The 27286-nt window shown below is 35.5% G+C and overlaps 2 protein-coding genes across 4 annotated transcripts in view; both read left to right on the forward strand.

Moving 5' to 3' along the window:
- The window catches only part of SLC35F5 (solute carrier family 35 member F5), a 32788-nt gene extending 28683 nt beyond the window's left edge, over positions 1-4105 (forward strand). For all 3 annotated transcript variants that reach the window (XM_010973246.3, XM_074363535.1, XM_074363536.1), the window contains 2 exons: positions 275-368; positions 3260-4105. In XM_010973246.3, coding sequence (XP_010971548.2) covers positions 275-350 — 76 coding nt within the window. In that variant the 3' untranslated portion in view covers positions 351-368; positions 3260-4105. The remainder of the gene's footprint in view (positions 1-274; positions 369-3259) is intronic.
- A 155-nt stretch (positions 4106-4260) lies between these two features.
- GPR39 (G protein-coupled receptor 39) overlaps positions 4261-27286 on the forward strand; it is a 304862-nt gene continuing 281836 nt past the window's right edge. The window contains exon 1 of the mRNA XM_074363537.1: positions 4261-26404. The gene's annotated coding sequence lies outside the window, so the exon portion shown is untranslated. The remainder of the gene's footprint in view (positions 26405-27286) is intronic.

A 27286-nucleotide genomic window follows, 5' to 3' on the forward strand; every position in this document is an offset into this window, starting at 1 on the left:
ATGAATTTAAATGTAGAAAATGTTTATTGGTTTGAACAAAATTCATAATGAAATATGATAACATTGCCTCAAACTTTTTCTTTTTTCAATTTCTTTCTTTTTAAGAGAGAAAGCTTTTTATGTTCTACTTTTTAAAAAAACTCGGGATAATTTGTTTAGAAATCTTGCCCTAGTCTTAGTTTTGACCTCAAGCCTCAGCCAGTGGAATAAATCATTTTTAAGAGTTCCTTTCAGCTCTAAAGTTTTCCTTAACTACTGCCTTTTTTTTTTTAAGGGTTCCAGAAGATAGTGAACAATGTGAGAGTCTCATTCCTATGCACGGTGTTTCTCAGGAGGATGGAGCTAGTTAGCTGTTGTCTGTAGTCCAGGTTTGTATGTTGGCTGGCGTTAGTGTTGAGTAAGGTTCTAATTCTTATGCTGCTCAAATACAGAACTGATTTTCTGTAATTAGTCATTTGAGAGGCAGTATAGCCAGAGGCTAAGGGAGTCCACTCTGAAGTCAGACTGCCTGGGATCCAATTTCCGCTTCTCTGTGTACTAGCTTGTGACCCTATGCAAGGTTCTTAACCTCATTGTGCCTCAGTTTTCTTATTTGTGAAATAGGGTTGCAGTAAAATATGCCTCACAAAGTTGTGAGAAGTACTAAATACTTGGTAGGTTTAAAATACAAACAATATAGTACCTGACTCAAATTAAATGATTCCCAAGTTTTTGTTGTTGTTTTTTGAAAAGGAAAAAGTAAAATTATCTTCATTTGCAGATTGCACAATTATATTTAGAAATTCTAGGGGATTTACAAAAAGATTACTGGAGTGAGTTTAGCAAGGTTACAGATACAGTGTCAATATATAGAATATCTTCCTAATCCTTCTATATGTAGTAGTGAACAATAATTAAATGAAATTAAGAAAAATTATTCCATAAGCAATAGACTTTATTAAAAATACTTACAGATACATTTAAGAGACATTGTGCAAGACCTGTAGATGGAAAACAAAAACAATTCAGAGAAAAATTTAGAGATTTAAACAAATGCTGAAATATAATAATGTATTCATGGACTGAATAACTCAACCCGTTAAGACCTACTATTAAGAAGTCAGTTGTCCCTAAATTGATCTATAGATTGAATGCAATCCAATCAATATTCTAATAGGCTTTCTTGCAGAAATTGGCAAGATGATGCCATCAAATAATCAAAGCAATTTAAAAATTTTTAGCTACTGCTTTTTTAAAATTGATGTGTAATTGACCTACAACACTATATTAAATCCAGGTATACACATAGTGATTTTGGTATTTCTCTGCATTACAAAATGATCACCACAAGTGAACCCAAGTTTTAACTATTACTTAGACTCATGCTTAGGGTAATCATTTTATTTAATGATATACTTTAGAAAAATATTTTTTTCTCTGAGTATAAATTTAAGAAAAAAATGTAGTAGTTTGGTGTATATCCAGTCATTTCTCTATGCATGTGTGTGTATTTACCTTAACTGGCACAATATATATCCTGATTCTCTAACTATGCTTTTCACTTAACAATGTTTCAAGAACATTTCCACATTTTTTTTGAATTTTAAGAAATAGTGTCTTTTGTATTTCTTACATGACAGTACATGATAGTTTGTGTTTCTCTTAATGCGTGCTTGAAATATATCCAACACATATTTTTGTTAGGTACAAAAGCAAATTCTTTTAGGGTGAGGGATCACAATAAATTACTGAAATTCTGTAGATTCTGGTCACTTTCTCCTGAGATAACTTTAGACAATTTATATTGAAATGTTTCCTGATTACAACTGGGCTTCCTCTCCACATCCAGAACATTGAACAACTTCTCTCAACTCTTTGCACTCAAATTGGCTATAAAGCTTAAGCTTATCTTCATGGTAAATTCACTTCTAACCTAAGACTGTTTGGCTTAGTTTTGTGTTTTTCTTTGATTGGTTATTTTTTATTCTAGTTTTTACTGTTATGATGGCTATACATGCACATAGTTGGAAGGTTAGAGTTTTGCAAGATTTCTTACACAATGTAGCTTTCCCCTGCCCTGCCTATATTGCTTTCATTCTTTTCCTGCCCTGAGAAAACACTTTAAACTCTTCATCCATTCTTTTGATATCTTCCTCCCCATCTAAGTACCACGATTATACTTCTGTTTCTTATTTCTCAGTTTCAGGCGCCTTCAGTTGATTTTCCCACTGTGGTACATGAGGAGAGGTTATTTGCAATTTCCCCTCCTCTGCTCCCACCCAGCTTGCCTGCTTTGCAACCCTGTATCATTCCTACATCCTCATCATCTCGGTACAGTTATCCTGTGGTCTTGGATGGACATGTAATCAGTGTTTACATGGTTATGACCATGTAAATATTACTTTTACCTGAGCCATGTAGGATTGTGCCTGGCATTTCCCCAGTCCAGAAACCCTCTCTTAATATTCTTTTTAGAGAATAAACCTCAGATCTCCTGAAATAAAGAGGCACTTGATCAGCTGTGAAAAGTGAGGGGGGGATATCTGAATGTCCAAGTGCTTCTTCTATAAACTTTGTACCGATCTGCCTATTTTTAGTTGTTTCCTTACTCCTCCTTACAGAGATATCTGATTGTATATCTTCATTGCTAGTTAAGAGCTGCTATTTTCTTGTCTGTTCTTCTCTTTGTCCATGTGGTTTATTCCTTAAAAACAAATCTCTTTATTGTCTTTTGAGGCTTTGGGGACAGAGTAGAACTAAATATGTATTTTATGTCATATTTAATTTTTTTAAATGCAAATACATACTCTTTAAAGCTTTTTATACTATAATCAATGCATTTTCCCTCCCTAGTATACTGGGCATTATTCTGATCCTCACACTCATACCCACCCTCACCTAGATATCTTTGGAAGTGAGTGCTGAATAAAGGGGAGATAGAGAAGACTAAAGGAGATAAACTCCAGTAGAGTAGAATAAAGTAGGGCAGGTTGGGCAGGAGTCAGCCTCAACAAGGCTAATGGTGGAATTGAATGAAACTGTTACTGTGTGATCTTGAAGTAGTATTGGATGTCAGCCTTTGACAGTGCTGTAGAACTCACTTTCATGAGTTCTCAGTACTCACCTCAAGTTCTAGTATATGATTATTAACTATGTATGGTGTTTGATATATATACATATATCAATGTTAAGATAATCTGCTTTTGAAAATAGAAACTATAGAAAACTAAAGCTATGACAGTTGAAATCTAATGGTGATTGTGTTTGTTTTATTTTTTAGCTTGATACTGGAACAATATACAGCGAAGAGACAATCTCTGGCAAGTTTTTGTAGAAAAATGTTTCAGTGCCTAGTCTGAAAAATAACAGTTTCAGTTCTTTGGAACTCTAAAATATATTTTCCTCATATCTGATTTCTTCATTTTCATAATGAAGTACTTTGCTGTGTAGCTGTGTACATATCACTACAGTTATAGGAAGTTTCAGTCTACAGTCCATCTAAAGGACCAACCTGCCTTACACATCTCAAGGAATTCAGCTGATGAAATAATTTGAATTAATCAAGGAATAAAATTTTAATGTTCTGGAGACTTTATTTTCACATATGATTTGTTAAATGCTAGACTATATTATGAAAATGTTTTCAAGAAATCATTTACCTATATAGATCAATGTTTCTTACAGGTAAAATGTTAAAATAAGCTGCCTATAATAGGTATGGATTACTTTTTTGAGTTTTGTAGAATATTACAAATTAACAACACAAAGTGTTTAATTTATGCAACAAATATGTTCACACAAATTTGAACTTTAGAAAGAACTGATATTTGACAAGAGATCTGGATCATTTACACTACATATACTGTATTTTCCTTTCATAGCATTAGGTGCCTTGTACTTTAAACCTGTGACAAACCGTGACAGATTTTTAAAGGAGAAGTATTATTGTAAAATAAAGAATTATGTATTTCTAAAGGCTGAATTGCTGTAAATTTAATTGATAAAGCTCTGCTTATTTAGAGTTTTGAAAAAATATTCTCTAAACATTTTCATAATGGAATGATGTAAATTGAAGTGATAAAGAGTATTATTAAAATAAAGTGTTTATATATATGTGTGTATTATAGACCTATCAATTGGTATCTGATTTTTTTTCACATATAAGTGTGCAATATTATTCTAGAACTGGATGCCATGTCTTTAAATAATTTTAGTTTTCTTAAATAAATTTTTCTGGTTAATAACCAAAGAAGGAAGGTGAGAAGAAATTCTACTTTTATTAAAAATTACATTTGAATTTTTCCTTTACCAAGTTAAAATATAAAATATTCTTACAAGTTTAACTTACATAAGTTAATAAGTTTATAAGTTTAACTCTTAAACTTAGGTCTTTTGTGTGTCCTTATTGTGAACTCTATTCACTGTAGACTTCAGAGAATGAATATATGTCTCAGGATTCTTCCAGGCTTTTGACTAATTAGAACCCATTTCCTTTTCAAGATTTGTGGCAGTAGATCATGTCTCTTCAGGATTTTTAACAAATCTGATTTTTAACAGTTCCCTGTGTAGTATTTAGCTTCAGCTTGTCTTACTCACATTCTTAAAATTGCTTTGGTGTTACTGTAAGTCTAAAATGAAGTTTATCCATCTTTCTGCTTGTCCTTTTATATTATATTAATTTAAAAGATTGTTTGTTGATAATGTTAAGTTAAAGAAATAGACAGCCATTCTCCTATTTGCCACCAATAATTCTTAAGCTAAAAATAATATTAATTTTGTTAGTTTGACACAGGTTAAAGGCATGTAAAGAATGTGGACTTCTAGGAAATTTTCTCTTAAAAAGAACTTAATGAAGTAACATTTTAATTACTCAGAGACTAAGTTTGGTTGAAATTTATTATCTGCATACTCCTCTACTTTTTGTTTTGGCTGTTTTGACAGTTCACCAGTACCTTTCAGCAATTTACAGGGTAAAAGAGTCAGAACAGTGGAGGTGAAATTCAAGCTTTAAATTATTCTATAAATATAGTGGGAAAAGATGTTGAACTTAGAATTTTTTGGTTGTCCATGTGCTCTATGTTCACATCATACAGATCATTGTCACTCAGGATTCCAGAAGTAGTAAGCCTCATTAACATGCGAGATAAATCTTGAGAGGGTCTTCTTCCAGTAGGCTGGTGCTTGTTGTTGAAGAGCAACTTCTTTAGAAGGAAGCACTATTACATTGTTTACCTGACTTACTGCTGCTTTGCCCACCTGCATATTGTCTTTTCTCCCAGGTTATTTATCTTGGTGATTTTTGTATTTGAATACTGTAGCCATGGCAGGTGCGCAATTGGAGACTTCCTTTCTGCTGCCTTTGTAGTAAGGGTTCATCTTCTCAAGAAATTAAGCTATGGGAGATTACTTCCATTCTGTGATTACCCAGAAATCTAGGTTTCAGGGCCCTAGAACCACAGCAACCACATTGCAGGCCTTTGAAAATGTTGGGAGAGGCTACGTTCAAGTTAGTGCTAATGTCCTTCATCTCTGTTAGGGCAGTGTTGGCTCGTGATTATATTTTTCTGAATCTAAAGGCCTAAGTAGGGATTTCTAATACCTTGTTTCAGGCTCCTACTTTTCTTCCCATACATAATTTAAATCCCATTATTGTATAATGTTTCAAATTATGACCTTGATGAAAGGGAGTCTGCTGTTTTGTCAGACTTTGTTAGATGAACATCAGAATCTCTACTAAAACAAAGCTGAAAAATGAGGCAGCCTTAAAAATGCTTAGATGAATGCTTTTTGGAGCTTAGAAAAGCCATTAGATATATGTAATACATCTATACTTACTCCTTTAAATAAATTTTGATATAAAAAAATTGGTATGTTGGCTTCTATCAGCCTGACTTAATTAATTCCTTAAATTAAACTGATTTTCCCTCTGGCAGCCAATGAATAAAATTCATTGTTTCTATAGAAGTGAGCTCACAAGGTTAAATGAATGTTCTCAAAAGTATACAGTCTTATTTCAGCAATAATGCTGATGCCTGCTTTACAATCAATCATGCAGAGCCAGTTTGGGGTTGCAAGGTATGACTTCTCTGGAAGCCAGGGTTTTTCATAAGGCACAATGGTAAGGTCTGTAGCACTAATCCTCAGTGTGCTGGCTGCAGAAACAAAATATCTTTAAAGAAGGATAAAATAGGAATTAGAAAATTTTTTTTCCAGAATCATCTTAGCAAGTAAATGAAATGTTATTTTTATATTAAGCAATTCTAATTGTTATAAACCTGCATCATTTCTTCCTACTTTCCTTTTGAAATAGTCTTTGTTACTAAATAATATTACCAGAAGAATTCAAAGAATTAAGAGATGACTGTCACCTATGACATCTGCAGATTTAGCATATATAGCTAACATAATTGTGTGCTGATTTTAATGGTGACATGACGTATATGAGATTTTCTGTTTACAGAATTTGAAGTTAGGGTTCTGTTTTGGTATGTCATATACCAAAAATCCACTTAGATAAATTGAGGTTCATTGTTTACATAGACTTTGTATTTTTAGACCCCTCACATTTCCTTTTTTTATACTATCTGCCTCATTCATCTGTAGAAAAATAGATACTATAGTATTTCATAGTTTGTGTGCTATAGTACACAGGAAATTTCCCTTTAGATATTAGGAGCCTTTAAAAAACTGAGGACAGAAAAGGAGTCTATTATAAATTTGAAACGAATAATGACCATTAGGAATATACTGTTATATTAATATGAAGCTTTTTTGTTTTGCCATGAGGCATCAAGATTACATGATAATTGATATCTTTATTTTAACTTTAATTTTTATTTAGATAACTTTCATTCTGACTTTTTGATTTTCTAAAAAAAAAAATTGTGGCTTATGTATCTTAGAAACTAAGCATAATTTTAATGTCATTGCAGTTAAAAAAACAATGCTTTCCTAGAAAATTTCCTGTATGAAATATACATAGTAGAATGCCAACTGATTAAATCACTGACATGTATAAGGAAAAGTTACATTTGAAAAGTAATTAATATTCACTGGTTAGGCATATTTGCTGAAAGGCTAATATGAAATGGCAAAATATTCAATGAGAACATTTTCGAATTTTTGCTAACATGAATGACTTTATTTTTCATTTGTGGATTTGGGGTGGAGAAGCACTCAGATGAAGACAACATTTCCTTCATGATATTTTGAAGTTGGAAAAGAAAACCTTCCAGATTGGAACTTTTGAAGTAAAACTTCCAAATTGAAACTTTTAACAAGGCACTTCATTCAATTTTTAATTTAGTTTTACATGTGGTTTGTTTCTTAAGATGTACTTTTATTAACTTTAACTTAGATCCTTGTGTGCCAAACATTCAGTATATCCCTACTTGGTTTCCCTATACCTAGTATGAATTATGTCAAGTAATAACAAAGTCAGTCAGGCAAGGGTATTTGTTAATTTCAGTGGGTCCCTGTAAGGCAGGCAGAAGATTTTTCTTTCAAGAGTCTTATTTTGGACCTAAGGTGAAAACAGTTCTTTAGAATCTTACTGCCAGTATTGGTTTATTTGGAATAGCTCTCGCATTTTTTCTTTCTTATGAGAAAATTCAGTGTCAATATCAGACCATGTAACATCAAAGCAAAATTTTGTTGATAGCTATCCTTGTCACAATAGTCTAGTATAAAGTATAATATACTAAGTTCTTTTGACCTCTGTAGTAGCTTAGTGTAAAATTATGTGTATTTTAATATATATGTTCCAAGCAAAGTTTCAGGGAGAAAACGTGCTGAACACCAGTGGCTCTCAAACTTGAGGATGCACCTTGAGGGCTTGCTGGGCCCGACCCCAGAGCTTCCAATTCAGGAGGACTGAGGAATTTGCATTTCTTAACAAGTCTCCAGGTAACGCCCCTGCTGCTGGTCCACGGACCACATTTTGTGAATCATTACCCTGGGGGAAGAGCAGTAACTTTGAAGCTGGAATCCCCCTATTCCCCGTTAGTGGATTTATTGGTCAGGGGAGGGATTATTTAATCCAGGTAAGTCTCCATTTCCTTAGCTGTAAAATGGAAGTTGATGCTACAACCTAAGACTGTGAGAAATGAGAGAGTAAAGTTGGATGTGCTCAGTCCCATGTGCCTGGGTGCTTGATAAATGCTGATTCCCTTGGTCAGTCCTCCCCTTCCTATTCGTGGAAAATAAGAAACTAAACTCAGTGTGTTCCAAGTTTTCTCAGCTTTCAAATTCTGTAATTCTGACAGTTCTCTAGTTCAAGCAAGAGACAGTGCCAAACACCATATGCGTGTTTGGGGTTTCATAGTGAAGGTGGTGGGGTGTTAACAGTGAGCCTGCATAGACCGTAGCTTCATTTTTGCTCTTGTCAGGGCTTAGCATCTAGAGTCTTTAAAAGGTTTCAGAACAGTATAAAACAATAAAAATACCAAACAATGAAATAAGATTTTCAGTGTCTAAAAAAGAAGTTTTGGTCAAACTTGTAAAGCAGCATTGAGGAAGTTATATTGGAATCCATAATCATTTTCTGGAGGCTAAGTATATCAGATAAATGGGCACACTTTTCTCAGTGACTGGCCTTGTTAGAGTCTCCACTGCATTGAATCCTACAATGCGTGTTCAAATATATAGTTTTCATTACCTGCTTGATTTTCAGACAGCATAAATAAGCTGCAAAACAAATCCAAGCTAAAATTGTGAGCGTATACTTTTTATAGCATGAAATTACTCAGTGCTTTATTTAAAAATAGTCACTAGCTTATTCACTGTTGTGAATTTATAATCTTAAAAACTGGGGATGCTAAATGTACTAGGCTAAAATACTACTCAATTTTTTTTCATTGTCTAATTCCATCTTGTTAAAGAAAATAATCACAAGTGGGGTCCTTTTAAAAGCCTTTCCCCTGCCATCTATATCTGCTATACGGTAAATATGAGGATTAGTGCATACAACGAAAAGTGTATGTAGCTAATTGGTTGGGGTCTGGAAACATATGTGGAAGTTGAATAAAGCATTTGCATTCATCCAGGAAGGTCTCCTTAACTGCTGACTGCTTGAGTGCCTGCAGAATGAGCAAAGGAGACATGGGTGGGAGAGCTTGCCCCATACATTGGAAGCTCCAACTGCATTTGAAATATCTATTTTTAAAATACTTGAGCAGGAAGAGGCTAGAAACAATACAGACAGGACATTGAAAATGCTAATTCCTTTTGTTAGTATAACATGAAATATCTAATAGTGGCAAAAAAAAAAAAAAAGTCAAATGCCAAGATACAACGTAGGATAAATTTCAATTAGTATAATCTGAAGTAAGTCTTAATATTCAGATTAGTGTAAGAGGTTAGGCAGCAATACTTCTGTGGGACCAGGTATATATAGTTATTTTGCATTTCTTTATTGTCATCCTGGTAAATTCTTGTGAAGGTTTGTTTTGCACCCAAGGTATTTTTTGTACAGTTGACCCTTGAACAACATGGGGGTTAATCTAAGTATAATTTATAGTTGACCTCCGTATCCAAATGTACAGTCAACCACCCACAGACCTTGTAGTCCTGTTAGTATTTATTATTGAAAAAATAGCAATGTATTAGTGGGCCCACACAGTTCAAACCTGAACAGTTGTTCAAAGGTCAACTGTACTAAAAATTATAGTATATTCTTAATCCCCTTTGGCTAGTAAATTACAGTTGAAATTATCAAGTGTCAACATATAATGTTTGTATTTTTACATAAGGCAAGATGCGTCATTCTGATCAAGTTGCAAATTTTAATTTTATCATCTGATAGGTCTGTATTGAGTGATAAGTAGCTGCGTGCAAATACTCCCAAACTTGTAGTAGAGATCATTTTCTATAAGTCACCTTAATTACTAGATCCAGAAGGCCAGAGGTAATGAAAGAGTACTTAAGAAAGATGAAATGTTAATAAGTTAAGAAAACAATCTTTTAGATATATTTTCCGTGGTGTGAGTAATTTAATGCAGATTTTTACCTCAGATTTGTTATTAAACTTGATAATTTTATTCTTCCATCTATTTAATAAAATAAATATTTTCAGATCCTGGCATATTTTAAATTTAAACATAATTATAAAATTAATTCTAATATCCTCTTATGTTACTAATTCCGCTATAATTTGGGGCCAGAACAATCCCAGTTTTGGAGGCATTTTGAAACATTGCTTATTTTTGTACTATATAATATGGGAAAGATTATTTTACAGATTATGAATAATCTAATGTAAAATATGTATGATTTATTTTAATGCATTTGTGTAAAATCAATTGTATATTCCACTTATATAATTATATTGTGTATTTTCCATTTCAGTAAAAATACACGAAAAGTTGAGATCTATCCTTGTGCAAATAAGTATTTGATTTCTTTTTTTTTCTTTAATTCATTTTTTAAAATCAAAGTATAGTTGGTTTACAATGTGTCAGCTTCTGGTGTACAGCATAGTGATTCAGTTATACATATACATATATATTCCTTTTCTTATTATTTTTCATTATAGGCTATTGCAAGTTATTAAATATATGGTTCCCTGTGCTATACAGTAGGATCTTGCTGTCTGTTTTATGTATAGTAGTTAGTATCTGCAGATCCCAAATTTCCAATTTATCCCTCCACCCCTCCCCTTCCCCCTTGATAACCACAATTTTGTTTTCTGTGTCTCTGAGTCTGTTTCTGTCTTGTTAATAAGTTCATTTGTCTCATTTTTAAAGATTCTACATATAAGTGATATCATATGATATATGTCTTTACTTTTCTAGCTTACTTCACTTAGAATGACATTCTCCAGGTCCATCCATGTTGCTGCAAACGGCATTATTTTCAGCTTTTTTATGGCTGAGTAGTATTCCATGGTATATATACCAGTCATCTGTTGATGGACATTTAGGTTGCTTCCATGTCTTGGCTATTGTAAATAGTGCTGCTATGACCATTGGGGTGCATGTGTCTTTGAATTATAGTTTCCTCTGGATATATGCCAAGGTGATTTCGAAAGTCTCCTTTTACTAAAGCATTTTCATTCGTTCATTCTTTCATGCCTGAATCTCCAAAATGTATCTCAGGTATTTGATAAAATAGATCTTCCTGTGGAACAACTAGCTTTGAGAGACCAAACATTAAGCACAGTAAGTTGAATATTATGCTTGTTAAGGTCTAAAGCCAACATAAAAGTTGAAATTTTTGAATAATTGAAGTATTTTTTGGAAGGTTCCAAGTAGGAGAGCTACTTTCCATCTCATGATAAGGCCCTTCCAAACTTGGAACAGCTTGCTATTGTATTGAGTATTATAGCAGTCAGGGTTCCACAAGAAAACAAAAACAACTTGAGTATTTTTATCAGGGAATTTAAAACAGAATTGATTGCTCAGATGTAAAAAGAGCTGAGAGGACAAGCAAAAGACTGAGGCAGCTCAGAAATTAGCAACAGCAGGAAGCCAATCTTCTCCCTAGGCAGGTGGGGCAAAGGGGGAAAGTGGGGCTAAGCCCATGGCCGGGTCACAAGAGGAAGGCGAACCTCAGACCCCAAGAGCAGGAGGTGGGCCCGGGATGCAGCTTGAGGCCTGGAAGACAAAAGCAGTCTCTGGTTTTCCTTTTCTTCCTGCTGTTGAGGTTTTCCTTTTCTTTTTGCCATTGACTCACACTGCAGGACCTGACTGGGAGCCAGCTGCCACCGGAGCTTGAGAAATGGAGCCTTACGGTATCAACTCCTCCAAGTCAGAGAGCAGAGGGGGATCAGACCCAGGGCTGGCACAGGCACTAGTAGCTGGCTTGCATTTGGAGGCAAGATTGTGTGGAAAACACTTATCTTTAAACAACAGAACCACAATCTGTGAAGATATCACTGTAGAAATACTCTGAAACCCAGATTGGTTTTGTCCATCTCAAGTCCATTCCAGAAAGAGAACTGAGGAGAAATGCCTGCCCTGGATTTCCATCATCATTCCCATCCCTCCTCCTCTACTTCCTGCCACCATTCTTTCCCTTTTCCTCTGTGGCTTCTTTAAAACCAAACATAAAAATAGAAGAGGAAAAATATTTTTTTAGTGACTGAGAGGATAAGAGCTAAAGCATTCAGGATAGTGTATCATGGAAGTGTTGGAAAAGAGGAACTAAGAACAGTAATTTCTTTTTTTTAAAGTTTAAATATATTTTTGTTGAAGTACAGTCAGTTTACAATGTTGTGTCAATTTCTGGTGTACAGCACAATACTTCAGTCATATAGGAACATACATATGTTCGTTCTCATGTTCTTCACCATATGTTACTACAAGATAATGAATATGGTTCCCTGTGCTATGCAGTATAAACTTGTTGTTCGTCTATTTTATATATTAGTATCTGCAAATTTCAAGGAACAATAATTTCTTAATTTCTTGAAAGACTCATGAAAGACAAAATAGAATCTGAAGGAGATAGTGTTCCCCAAACCTTGCTCTGACTATTTAAAACTCTTCATCTTAATTCTTTTGAAAAGTCATTGAGCATTTGTCAGTTCTAACCATGAGAGAGAACAATTTTTAACTGGCTCACTAATCATAAGATCATTGTTTTACACAACATGGATGTTCCTGGAGGATGTCATTCTAAGTGAAGTAAGCCAAAAAGAGAAAGAAAAATACCATTTGAGATTGCTCATATGTAGAATCTAAAAAAAAAAAAAAAAAAAAAAAAAAAGAAAGAAAAGAAAAAGACAAACGAACATAAATACAAAACAGAAACAGACTCACAGACATAGAATACAAACTTGTGGTTGCCGGGGGAAGAGGGGTTGGAAGGGACAGACTGGGAATTCAAAATTTCTAGATACTGACAGGCATATGTAGAATAGATAAACAAGGTTATACTGTATAGCACAGGGAAATACATACAAGATCTTGTGGTAGCTCACAGTAAAGAACGTGACAATGAATATATGTATGTTCATGTCTGACTGAAAAATTGTGCTCTACACTGGAAATTGACACAACATTGTAAACTGACTATAACTCAATAAAAAAAAAAGATCATTTTTTACAATTGGAAGCATCTCTAGAGAATATCTAGTGACAGAATTAGGATGACTGTGTGTCCCAGTTTTTGAAGGATAGTCCTGGTTTACGACTGTTGTCCTAGTATAGCCACTGACAGTGCTCCAATAAAGAATCTAATTTACATCCAGTAAATTATATGACCACCCTAATGTACTCCATGTTTCCTGACAACTAGGCTGCTGGCAAATTTCACAGTTTCTGACTCCCAATCTAGTGCTCTTTACACTAGACCTGTGTGCTTGCATAAAGGAAACAATACTGGCCAACAGTCTTTGGGTCTTCTGATCAGAATATAACTCCTACCTTGAATCAGTTTTCCTCCTAGAGTAGAATGTTAAGACACTTCATGAAGGTAAGTGAAGAACCAGATTATCTGGTTTACTCAGTTGGCCCAAATTTTTGTTCCTAGGGCCATAAGCCAGTTATTATTATTAAGAAACAAATTAACCAGCAAATATTTGTTTTTATTTTCATTTTACAGGTGTATTGGGGGTATAATTGATAAAGTAAGTTTTAATATATTTAAAGTATACAATGTGATGATTTGATACATGTATATACTGTAAAAGGATTTCCATTATAAAGTTAACACATTCATCACCTCATGTAGTTTATTTATTTTTTGTGAGAAAGCCTATGGTCTACTCTCAGCAAATTTCAATTATACCATAAAGTATTATCAACTATGGTTGCCATGCTACACATTAAATACTTAGAATTTACTCATTTTATAACTGAAAGTTTGTACCCTTTCACCATCCTCTCCCCATTTTCCCTACCTCCCCAGCCCTTGTGAACTACCATTTTACTCTCTGTTTCTATAAGTTTGACTTTTTTTTTTTCCTTTTTAGATTCCACATATAAGTGATACTGTGCAGTGTCTGTCTTCCTTCTGTCTGGCTTATTTCACTTAGCATAATGCCTTCTAGCTTCAGCTGTTTTGGAATTGGCAGGATTTCCTTCTTACAGTCTAAATAATAATCCATTTTACATGTATATATAATATATATAATATTTCACATCTTCCTTATCCATTTGTTTATATATTGATGGACACTTAGGCTGTTTCCATACCTTGGCCTTTGTGAATAATGCTGCAATGAACACTGGAGTGCAGATATCGACTTGAGATAGTGATTTGGGTCTTTTCAGATATATGCCCAGAAGTAGGCTTGTTGGATCATATGGTAGTTCTATTTTTTTAATTTATTGAGAAACTTTACTGTTTCCGTGGTGGTTGTACCATTTTACATTTTCACTAACAGTGTACAAGGGTTTTCTTTTTTCCATATATTCACCAGCCTTTTTTTTTTTTAATCTCTTGTCTTATAAAAAAGCCATCCTAACAGGTGTGAGGTGATCTTACTGTGATTTTGATTTGTATTTCCGTTATGGTTAGTGATGTTGAGCTGCTTTTTCATATACCGATTGGCCATTTGTATGTCTTCTTTGGAAAAGTGTCTATTCAGGGTCTTTGCCCATTTTAAATTAATTTTTTTTTCTGTTGAGTTGTATGAGTTCCTCATATATTTTGGATATTAACTCCTTATTGATATGTGGTTTGCAAATATTTTCTTCCATTCTATAGGTTACCTTTACATTTTGTTGATGGTTTCCTTTGCTGTGCAGGATCTTTTTAGTTTGGTGGTAGTCCCAGTTGTTTATTTTTGCTTTTGTTGCTTTTGCTTTTGGTGTCAAATCCAAAAACTCACTGTCAAGACCAGTGTCTTGAAGCTTATTCCCTATGTTTTCTTCTAGGAGTTTTATAGTTTCAGATGTTGTGTTCAAGTCTTTAATCCATTTTGAGTTGATTTGTTGTGTCTGGTGTAAGATAGAGTTCCAATTTTGTTCTTCTGCCTATGAATACCCAGTTTCTCTCACACCAATTATTGAAGAGATTCTCCTTTCCTCACTGTGTATTCTTGGTGCCTTTGCCAAAAATTAATTGACCAGATGTGTGTGGGTTTGTTTCTATTCTGGTCATTCTGTTTCATTGATCTGTGTGTCTATTTTATGTTTTATGTTTTATGTCAATAACATACTGTTTTGATTACTATCACTTTTTATAATCTTGTTTGAAATCAATAAATGTGATGCCTCCAGCTTTGCTCTTTTTTTACTGAAGACTGCTTTAGCTGTTGAGGGTCTTTTGTGGTTCTATACAAATTTAGCAATGATTTTTCTATTTCTGTGAAAAACAACATTGGAATTTTGGTAGAGATCACAATGAATTCATGGATCACTTTGGGCAAGTATGGACAGTTAATTTTTCCAGTCCATGAATATGGACTATCTTCTCAGTTATTTGTGTCTTTTTCAATTTCTTTCATCAATGTTTTACAGTTTTCAGCATATAGATCATTCACCTCCTTGGTTAAATTTATTCATAAGTATTTTACCATATTTGATGCTGTTGTAAATGGGATTTTTTTTCTTAATTTCTCTTTCTGATAGTTCATTGTTAGTGTGTAGAAACACAACTGATTTTTGTATATTTAATTTGTGTATTAATTTTTGTATTCAGCAGCTTTCCTGAAAACATTTACCATTTCTAACAAATTTTTGGTGGAATCTTTAGGGATTTTAAAATATGTAAGATCATGTCATCTGCAAACAGAAACAGTTCTACTTCTTCTTTCCTGATTTGGATGCCATTTTATTTCTTTTTCTTCCCTAATTGCTCTGACTAGAACTTCTGGTACTGTGTTGAATAAAAGTGGTAAGAGTAGGCATCCTTATCTTGTTTCTGATCTTAGAAGAAAAGCCTTTAGCTTTTTACTGTTGACTATGGAGTTAGTTGTGGGTTGTCAAAAATGGCCTTTATTAAGGAGGTACATTCCTTTATACCAAATTTATTGAGAGTTTTTATTAATAGTGGGTGTTGTCAGGTGCTGCTTCTGCATCTGTTGAGATAATCGTATGATTTTTATCCTTCATTCAGTTAATGTAGTGTATCATATTTATTGATTGAAACATCCTTGTATCCCAGGGATAAATCCCACTTGATCCTGATGTATGATCCTTTTAATGCACCCTGGAATTCAATTTGTTAACATTTTGTCGAGAATTTTTGCATCTCTTTTTATCAAGGACATTAGGTAAGGAGATTTTATTGTAGTGTCCTTTTCTGGCTTTGGTATCAGGGTAGTGCTGGCTTTCTAAAATGAGTTTGGAAGTGCTTCCTCTTCTTCTATTTTTTGGAAGAGTTTGAGAAGGCTTGGTATTACTTCTTTTAAATGTTTGATAAAATTCACCAATGACACCATCTGGTCCTGGATTTTCCTTTATCAAGAGGTTTTGACTATTGATTCAATCTCCTTACTAGTAATTGGTCAGTTCAGATTTTCTATTTATTCATGATTCAGTCTTAATAGGTTGTGTGTTTTTAGGAATTGATCCATTTCTTCCAGGCTGTTCAGTTTGTTGGTGTGTAATTGTTCACAGTAGTCTCTTATGTTCCTTAATATTTCTGTGGTATCAGTAGTAATGTTTTCTCTTTCTCTTTTGTTTTTATTTTATTTATCTGAGTCTTCTCTCTTTTCCTCTTAGTCTAGCTAAAGGTTTGTCAATTTTGTTTATCTTTTCAAAGAACCAGTTCTTAGTTTCACTGAGCCTTTCTGTTGTGTTTCTAATCTATCTATTTTGGCTCTGAAATTTGTTATTTCCTTCCTTCTACTAATTTTGTTCTTTTTTTAGTTCCTTGAGGTATCAGATTAAACTGTTTATTTAAGATCTTTCTTTTTTCTTAATGTAGGCGTTTAATGCTATAAAATTCTTATTTAGAACTGCTTTTCTATCCCATAAGTTTTGGTATGTTGTGTTTTCATTTTTCTTTGTTTCAGGATATTTTTTGATTGCCCTTTTGATTTCTTCCTTGACCCATCAGTTGTACATGAGCGTGACACTTAATCTTCACGTTTGTTAATTTCTGGAGAATATTCTGTGTGTACTTGTGAAGAATTTATATTCTGCCACTTTGGGATGAAATGTTCTGTATGTTTGCTATGTTCATCTGTAACGTGCAGTTTTTATTGATCTTCTGTCTGAATGATCTATTGTTAAAAGTGGGATGTTGAAGTTCTCTGCTATTATAATATTGATACCTATTCAGTCAGATGTTGGGTACATTAATATTCACAGTCCTTATGTCCTTCTTGATGAATTGACCCCTTTGTCATTACATAATGACCTTCTTTGCCTCTCTTCAGTTTTTCACTTAAAGTCTATTTTTTCTGATGTAAGTATAGCTACCCCTGCTTTCTTTTGGTTTCCATTTGCATGAGATAGTCTTTTTCCGCATCCATTTACTTTCAGTCTATATGTATCTTTAAAGCTGAAACGAGTCTCTTTTTAGCAGCATATATAACTGTTATTATTATTTTTATTTTTTAAATCCATTTAGTCACTCTATCTTTTGACTAGAGAATTTAGTCTATTTACATTTAAAGTAATTATTGATAGATATGGACTTACTATTGCTATTTTGTTAATTGTTTTCTGACTTTTTTGGTAGTTCTTTTGTTCCTTTCCTTCTCTCTTGCTCTCTTCTTTCATGATTTGATGATTTTTCTGTAGTTGTATATTTTTCTTCCTTTCTTTTTTATCTTTTGTGTATCTACTATAGGTCTGGAGCCTCCCCTCTAGCCTTCTTGGTGATGTTCTTTGTGTGACATTCTTAAGGGGCCTTTGGGCTGCTCAGGACTTCCTTGTCTGAGCACCTCCATTTGGATCTTGCTGGCTACCACACACATTTAGTTTTAAAATGGTATTGAGGAGAAACATCAGAATCAAATCTAGCCACATAGACCCAAATCACCCCAAGAGCGAAGGGAATCTAAAATATACAAGTACTGCTTTCATAATGATGAAGAAAAAAGCCTTAACAGATAAGTCACTGTGCCTTAAAAGAAAAATATAGCAAGTAATCATGCTTTTGTTAAATGGCCAATTACCATATCATCTCTAAGTGTCTTGCACTCTTCCAGGATGATCTGGACCCTAATCAAGATGATGAGTCCTTAAAAAAAATATGATGTTGGTTGGTGCATTTAAAGATTGCTTTAATGAGGTAGTAGTTATCACTTCCTGGGACAGGAAACATTTCTGGTATATGCCCCCAAAGAAAGCAAATATTTAGGCCTAATACCAGATGATAAATTCCATGAGCCTATACAGGCAAAGAGTCTCATGAGTAATGTATCCAGTGAGGAGTGTGGGGAGTGTGCTTTAAAAAACATCAGTTATGAGGGGGGAGGGTAGAGTTCAGTGGTAGAGTGTGTGCTTAGCATGCAGGAGGGCCTGGGTTCAATCCCCAGTACCTCCATTAAAGAAAATAAATAAATAAAAATAAACTTAATTCCCTACCCCCCCAAAATTCAATTATGAAACTTCTATAAATATGATAGAAAAAGAAGACTGGCCTTGACCATCAGCATTAGTCTGAGCTGCACTAAACCCAATCTGAAAAAATCTCGGAATTTCAACCAAGAATGCTCTGAAGCACTTCAACAGTCAAGCTAAGGGGAGAGGGTATAGCTGCATGGTAGAGTGTGTGCTTAGCATGCAGGAGATCCTGGGTTCAATCCACAGTATGTCCATTTAAAAAAAAAAATCAAGCTAAGGACATAACCATGAAACCCTTTCTTTTGAGTGCATTTAATCCAGAACTATTAACCCTACTTTCTCGGATAGTGTTGAGAAACTACTCAATCTTGGATGTGCTTGTGTAAATCTGAATTTTCAACTCAGGTCATTTTTTTTTTCTTGACACTTATTTTAGATGGATTCTTAAGCATACCTGGCTGAAACTATTTCTCAATTCAAGTCCTACTAATACCAGTGTCCCATAAGATTAACTCAATGTGTGTTCCAAAATAAAAAAATCCCATAAAAACAGAAGCTGATCCCATGGTTGGATAAATTGAGAAGTATGCTTACACATTCCTGCCTCTCTGCAGGATCGCATGAGAGATGTAATACCCTAAGTAAAAAACAACTTCCTAACGGGGTTGAGGTCCAATGTGCAGTTTTCTTCAAATTGATTTGATCATTGATCCCCCTCATAAACCCTTGCTTTTTTTTTTTCACTAAACATCTATCTCTATATGTAGAGATAGCTTCTGTTCCACAGCATATGGTTTAGAAATTGCTCATATTGAAGATAGCAAAATGACTAACAGAAGGTCAGGAATCTATGTGTTTTTGTGGCGTTTTGAGTTTTTGGTAGAAGAAATGTTTCCCTTCCTGCAATATTGAAGAGGTTGAATGGATGGCATTTTTTCCCAGCACAGATGGCCAATTTGAGGTGCTCTGGCAAGCAACTTCGTGTCTCTAATAAGTATAAAGTATTTTTACCTTTAGCTCAGAGTAAAACCTCACGCCGCATGAAATTGATGAGCAGTTCAAAAATAATGTCTCCTATCCTTTTAAAATTAGATTCAGAAAAACCTGAAAAGGGATTGCAATTACTGCGAAAATATTTCAGAGGGCACTGGGTTAATAGAAGCTGGAGAGGAATGGAAGAGGAGACAGGTGCTCGTCACCAAGAATAAGGACTCCTTTTGCTCCAAGGGTTTGTAGGGGCAGCACTTTTTTATTGGGGTTTGGTAAGTGTATTTGTCTTGATATTGGAATTATATTTGTGGAATTTTAATCATAAGCAGGCAAATACATCTTCCTGAATGTGAGAAAATAATATATAGCTAATTTGGGCTATAGGTATAAAAATTGCCCTTAGCACATGGAATGTAACAATAGGAATAATAACTTTATATAAATTATATTTCTTTGATGAAGCTTTGCTTTGCAACCTTTTGGGTTTAAAGAGAGAGAAAGGGATAAAGGTCAAGACCTGGTTATTTTTGCAGACGACTACAAGACACATACACACACACAGAGGCTCATTAAACTTTGAGCCATACTTCATTCAGCAGGAACATTTGCTATTAGAAATAATTCTTAATTTTGCTTCCCCAATGAGTATGTTAAATGTTTGGTAAAGTCTACCTTTCAAAACATCAGAATGTATTAAACAGCAGTTCTCTAACTGAAAGTGCTGATATAATTCAACAAATGTATGTGTGGGTTCCTGCTATTGGCAAAGCTTCAGTGAATACAATTCTGAATAAGATGATCTTTAATCTCAAGGAATTTATGGGGGAGATATGATTTTTTAAAGTATTAAAAAAGACCAACAAGAACAAACAGGTTACAGTAGTTGGCATTGTGTAGGGCTGAAAGAAAGGAGCGTTCCTAGCTCATCCAGAGATGAGGAAAGGCTTCACGCAGAAAGTGACTCTTGAGATAGACTTTGTTTTTATTTTGAGTGTGTTTTTTGTTTTGTATTGAAGTACAGTTGATTTATAATTTTAGTTTTTGGTGTACAGCATAGTGATTCAATATATATATTCCTTTTCATATTCTTTTTCATTATAGGCTGTTACAAGGTATTGAATATTGTTCCCTGTGCTGTACAGTATGACCTTGTTATTTATCTATTTTATATGTAGTACTAAGTATCTGCAAATCTCGAACTCCCAGTTTATCCCTCCAGCCTCCCCTATCCCCCTGGTAACCACAAGCTTGTTTTCTATGTCTGTGAGTCTGTTTCTGTTTTGTAAATAAATTCATTTGTCTCCTTTTTAAAGATTCCACAAATAAGTGATATCATATGGTATTTTTCTTTCTCTTTCTGGCTTACTTCACTTGGTATGACAATTGAGCTGGACTTTGAAGGTTGAAGTCAAATTTTCAGAAGTGTGGTTGGTAGACAGCAGATAGTGAACAGTAGAATTGGCATACTTTTTGAGTGAGGAAAAGCAAGTCACCCAATTTGGCAGGAGTTGGCTGGAGTTAAGTATTGGAGAGTAATGAGGAATAAAGTTTGGAAAGCAACTTGTGCAGTTTTTGTATTAGTCAGCTTAGGCAAAGTCAGACTGCAGTAACGAAGGACTCCAAATTGCAGTGATGCAACAAGCTTATTTCTCACTTACATCAGGTTTCCACTGTGGGTCGCCTGTGCTCTGTCTGCTCCTCGCATCTTGGTTTTGGGCTCCAGCTGAAGTGGCATCAGTTCTGGCTGAGGGAAAACAGAATGTGGCAGAACTCTGCGACATTTCTCCCAGCATCTGCTTGAAAGAGGCTTGTGTTACTTCTGCCCACATTCATTGGCCAAAGCACATCAGACGGCCAAGCCTACCATTGGTGGGTAGGAATATATAATCCTCTTACAGGAAGGAACAGCAGATCTTTTGAACAATTTACCAAAAGCCTTGAAAGCCAAGAATGAATCTTTTGCACTTAACTCTTTAGATGGTTAGGAGGTATGGTAAGTTTCTGGACAAGAGCATATGTTTTGGTAAAAAAATCAGGGTGGTTTTTATGGGTGTGTGTGTGTGTGTGTGTGTGTGTGTGTGTGTGAATTCTCTGGGTTCCTTGTTATAATTGTAGGTTCCAGGATTCCAGAAGATCTTATTCAGGGAGCCAGGAGCCAGGAATCTGCATTTTTAACATGCAGTCAGGTGAATAGTATGTAGATGGTCCACAGATCTCATTGTAAGAAACCCTGAATTAAGGAATGAGTGGGGAGCGAGCAAGTGTAGATGAGACTGGGCAGTGAGTGAGGGGATGGCGGGTCCTCTGTGGGTGGGAGGCCAAGGGGCCACGTGGGTACATGGGGCGTGGCCAATGCAGAGGCAGACAGACACACTGAAGGAGAAGAAGAGGTAGAGCTACAATGACCCATGGAGAAACAGCCAGGAAAGAGTAGTGAAAAGAGCCTTAGAAGGTGGGATATCAAGGGATCTCGCTCTTCACTGAGACGTAGGAGGCAAGCCTGTCTGATTCAAGAAAGAGGTGTGAGATGGAGAGAGCAGAGGTAATAATCAGTAAGTCAGAAGTCGCAGGAAATGCCGAGTTTTCAGAGCAGCGATTGAAGAAAGTGTTAAAACTACCACATACGTTTGTTTTTGCATCTCACCAGCAGGGGGCACTAGGGTAGCACATATGCTGATAATTGGGCTCAGCTTCCTGGACCCAGTAGTCATGCCAGCTCTTACTGAATAGGATTCTTAACCCGACCTACAGTGCAGTATACTGGGAGCTTCATCTAATGCTTTTATAGCTGTGAACCTTGATAGAGGGAACCTTTAAGGTTTCTCTTCAATTACTAAGGCATCTAGTTTTGTGGGGATTTTTTTTTTTTTGAGCTGCCAATTCCTGTAGTCGAAAAGAAATTAATTCTGTAGAGTTTAAGGGAATTATTACTATTTATTGACTTCACTTGAGGCATGGAGCGGGTATTAGAAGAGAGAGGAGAAAAGACAGAGGAAAGAGAAAAATGCATTCGTAGCACGACTCCTCGAAGGGGAATCTCTGGGTCACAGGATGCGGGCGTTGTACATTTTGTTAGGTGCTGTCCGATCGCCTTCCAGGGACTGTGCCAATTAATTTTTTTTTATCAATAATCCGAGGTTCCTATTTCCTCACACCTCTGAAAACCCACCGAATCAGTAAGCTTTTTGATATTTGCCACTCTGACAGAGGAAATATGGGATGTGGGGATAGTTTTAACTTGCATTTTTCTCTTGTGGGAGGACAGACACTTTTTCACATCTAAATCTTATTTTTACATTTTTTGTTTCTGAAAACTCTTTTCCTGTCCTTTCCCCAATGGATTACTAGTCTTCTACTTATTAATTTTTAGGAGCTTTTTTTTTTTTATGAGGTCAGTCAAAAGATTTAGTTAACAATAGAATAAGTGAATTGTGCTTTTTCGGAGATAAATGATGCATGGCTTTCAAAGCATTCCCCTCCCTACCTACTCACTTAATTCACTAATCACATAACTTGTTGACATGCGTCTAAAACTACTGCTTTAGACTCTCAGACATAGAAAACAAACTATGGTTACTAAAGGGGAAAGGGTGGGGAGGGATAAATTAGGGCTTGGGGATTAACAGACACACATTGCTATGTATAAAACAGATAAACAACAAGGACCTACTGTATAGCACAGGGAAATATATTCAATTTCTTGTAACAGCATATAGTGAAAAAGAATCTGAAAAGAAAAAAAATATATGTATATGTATAACTGAATCACTTTGCTGTACACCTGAAAGTAACATTGTAAGTCAACTACATATCAATAAAAATTTTTTAAATAAAAAATAAAATAAAGTAATGCTACTGTTTTAAAACACCTTTGGGTGGTGTACTGTGTAGAAGTGTTTTCCTCAAGAGTGCCCATCTCTTTCATTTTATAGTTCGTTTCAATATAGAGAAAAGCCAAAAGTTAAATGGTGACAGATCAGGTGAAGGTGGTGGTTGGCACATTTTTATTGGTTGAAAATTACCAAATGGCAGGGAGTGCTCTTGAATTCCCAGTGCTTCAAATGGAGCGTTTTCAGAGACTGTCCAGGTCGTGCTGGACGGTGATGGCTGATAAGATTCAACAGGTTCTCAAGTGAGGATCATCATGAAAGCTCAACTTTCACTATCCCACCATGAACAGGTAACTAGATTCCTTTGTAATTAGATGACATTTGTTTTGTAGCAGCTTGAGATATAATTCATGTATTACCCCAGTCACCCATTTAAAGTGAACAATTCACAATTTTTGGTGCATTCTCAGAATTGTGCAACCATCAATCACCACAGTCAGTTTTAGAACTTTTCATCCACCGCTTTGCTGTTAACCTTCTCCTCCTCCGACCTCCCCAGCCTAAGCAATCACTAATTTCCTTTCTGTCTCTATGTGTTTGCCTCTTCAGGATGTTTCATATAAATGGAATTACATAACATGTGGTAGTTTGTGACTGGCTTCTTTCAGTCAACACAGTGTCTTCAAGGTTCATCTAAGTTATAGCATGCATCTGTACTTCATTCCTTTCTATGGCCAAATAATATTCCATTGTATATAATAGGCCACGATTTGTTTATCCATTAAGCAGTTGATGGGCATTTGGGTTGTTTCCACCTTTTGGTCATTATGAATAACACTGCTATGAATATTTGCATGTAAGTTTTTGTGTGGACATGTTTTCAGTTCTCTCGGGTGTATACACGGAAGTAGAATTGTTGGGTCAGATGGTAACTCTGTTCCATGTTTTGAGAACCTGCCTGACTGTTTTCTAGAGTGGCTGCACCATTTTACATTTTGACCAGCAAGGTAAGAGTGTTCCAGTTTCTCCACATCCTCAATACCACTTGTTTTTCTTTTTCTTTTTCTTTTCTTTTCATTATAGCCATATAGTAGGTTGAATTGCTATCTCATTGTGGCTTTTTTTTTTCTTTTTTAAGGGTCTATGCTTTAATTTTTTTATTGTGGCAAAATATGCATAACATAAAATTTACTATTGTAACCATTTTAAGTGTCCAGTTCAGGGCTATAAAGTATATTCAATTATTGTGCATCATTGTGGCTTTGATTTGCATTTCCCCAATGACTAATGATGTTGAACATCTTTCCCTGGCTTCTTGGCCATTTGTGTATCTTCCCTGGAGAGATGTCTACACAAGTTCTTTACTCATTTTTAAATCGTGCTGTTTTATTGTTGAATTGTAAACTATACTTTATATATTCTGGATCATGGCTCTTTAGCAGACATGTAGTTGGCAAATATTGTCTCCCATTTGGTGGGTTGTCTTTTCACTTTTTTAGTAGTTTTCTCCAATGCAGAGAAGTTTCAAATTTTGATGAAGTTCAGTTTATCTATTTTTTTCTTTTGTGGATTATGTTTCTGATACCATATCTAGGAATGCATGGCCAAATCTGAGATCATGAAGATTCACTCCATGAGTTCTTCTAAGAGTTTTATAGTTTGGCTCTTACATTTAGGTCTTTGTTCCATCTTAATTTTTTATCTAGTGTGAGGTAAGGGTAAGTCCTTTCTTAAAATTCCATGTCATATGTTTAAGATCATGAAAATCAATTTGGCAATACCTATAACAAATGCACATCCCTCTCAATTTCCACTTCTAGGAATTTACCCTACAGAAACATCCTAAGGATGTATGTATAAAGTTATTCACTGCACCTTTTTAAAAAATGCAAAGCATTATGGATAACCTAAATGGCTACCAAATGGAATATTATGAGGCCATGGAAAAGAATACAAGGCTTTGTGTGCTGATTTGCAATGCTCCCCCCCAAATACAATTCAATGAAAAACCGAATTTTTTGTGTATAAAAACTGTAATATGTATCTACATAGAATTGTAGATATGCTATATGCTATGTATGCTTATATACATAGAAAAACTGCAAGTTTTCATAAAAATCAAGTATAGTAGATTCCTGTAGCACAAGTGGACACTGGGTGCGTAGACAAGTGAAGAGACTTATTCCTGTCTACATTTGATCACAGTTGTTAAAAAATGGAAATGTAGTGCCAAATGATTGGATAAATAACATGTTAAATTTTGTAAAAAGTACCTTCTGAAGAAAAAGAGGATGTGGCAAGAAAGTCACATTGTCATGAGGACTGCACAAAGTTTCCTCCAGTTGAAACACAAGTATTTTCTTGCCAGTTTTTTTCGTGACTGCCAACATCCTAAATACAGTCAGACCATTGCTGATTGAGGTTGGAGTTGTGGTCTTCGGCCATGAAACAGAGCAGCAAACTGGTCCCTCGGATGCGGAACTAACAGCCCTGACCTCATTCACACAGTAATGAGCCAGCATCACCCAGAAGGTTTACCCTTCAAGGATTCTACAGGAAAAAGTTGTTCTAGAACTTCTCCCATGGAAAGAACACGAACACTTGTGAAGACACCGTTTCACCATTTTACCAGCAAGGACCCTAACACTGGATTCCTTACATTCCTAGCCCAGGGCAGTGGCGGGTAGGTGCCCTTGAAAGCCGAGACCCTCCCTACCACGTGCACATCTGTCCTTTAGCCTGGAGCAACCAGACAGAGATGAAAACCTCACCATGGATATTCTACCCCAGTTGACTCTCACGGCAGTTTTGGAGAGCTTGCTCTTGTCTTTCAACATTTCTAAAGCTGTCTCTTGGTGATTTTTTCTCAACCCTTTGAAAAACAGTTGTGGTTGTATTCTGTTTTCGCTGAAATGGTGCCTTCCTCTTCAATGTGATATTCTCCATTGAAACATGTATTTCCCCTTTTCGACGCCTATGGTTAGCTCTGCGGCAGGAGCAAAACTGGTCTCAGACATGCAAACTGGAGGCAGGAAACCCCAAAATACACAATGGTGCCTGTGTGCCTTTTAACCCTTTCAGTGTGTAGTAGACCAGATGACCTGTGCTCTCCTGTGATTCTGAACGATACTGCAAATGGGACTGGCATTCCGGGAACAAAAGTCTTACATGGAAAAGATGGAGGCACACTGTGAAATAGGGGTGAGTCAAATTCCCTCTGTTTTTATCCTCCTTTGAATATGAACCAAACATATCAGCTCCATAAGTGGGAAACCATGAAGAATTACAGTCCTCGGAGAAGTGGTTGGGGAAAGGGGACAGGGCAGATCAGTATAATAAAACCCAACTTGAGAGAGCAAAAGAACTTCAGCAAAAAGAAAGAAACCGATCTTAGAAATACAATAAAAATATTTTATAAATATAATAAAATAACATCCTCTGGATAACTCTGGATAAAGTTACATTTTCAAAAGACAAACTCCAGAGTAAAACCGAGTCCCCAAAAATGCTCTCAACAAATTAATGGCTTCTTTAAAAGACCTGGGATGAGTGAGCCCAGTTGTAACCAGCACCTGGAGGAAAGCTGTTTAGCTAAGCCTGAAGATGCCGACCTTCTCATGATGGAAGTACTGGATACTCCCCATCCTTCATGGGGCTGTGAGGGTGAAGGGACTAGTGGGAGACTATGAACTCCTGGCTTGCTGCTGCTAGGAATCCCTTTTCTCCTCTAACGGAGCAGGAGCTATGAAGGGGAAAAGAGCCGCTGTGAGCCGGCTGGCAGTTGGAAGCTCCATTTTGCAAATTGGGAGTGAGCTTTGGGTGGAAGTGAGGCGTATAACCTTACTGTGCCACTCCTGTCTTGTGGTTGAGGCAAGACACCACATGCATCATTTCTACTTCAACGGGAACTTGAGTCAGACTTTCTACTTTACTGTTTAAAAAAAGGGCCCTTGGTGGGGGGAGGGCTTAGCTCAAGGGTTAGAGCACATGCATGCACCAGGTCCTGGATTCAATCCCCACAGTACCTCCTCTAAAAAATAAAAATAAATAAATAAACCTAATCCCTCCGCCTCCGAAAAATAA

This window comes from Camelus bactrianus, chromosome 5 (genome assembly GCF_048773025.1).
Source record: "Camelus bactrianus isolate YW-2024 breed Bactrian camel chromosome 5, ASM4877302v1, whole genome shotgun sequence".
Classification (NCBI taxonomy): Eukaryota; Metazoa; Chordata; class Mammalia; order Artiodactyla; family Camelidae; genus Camelus; species Camelus bactrianus.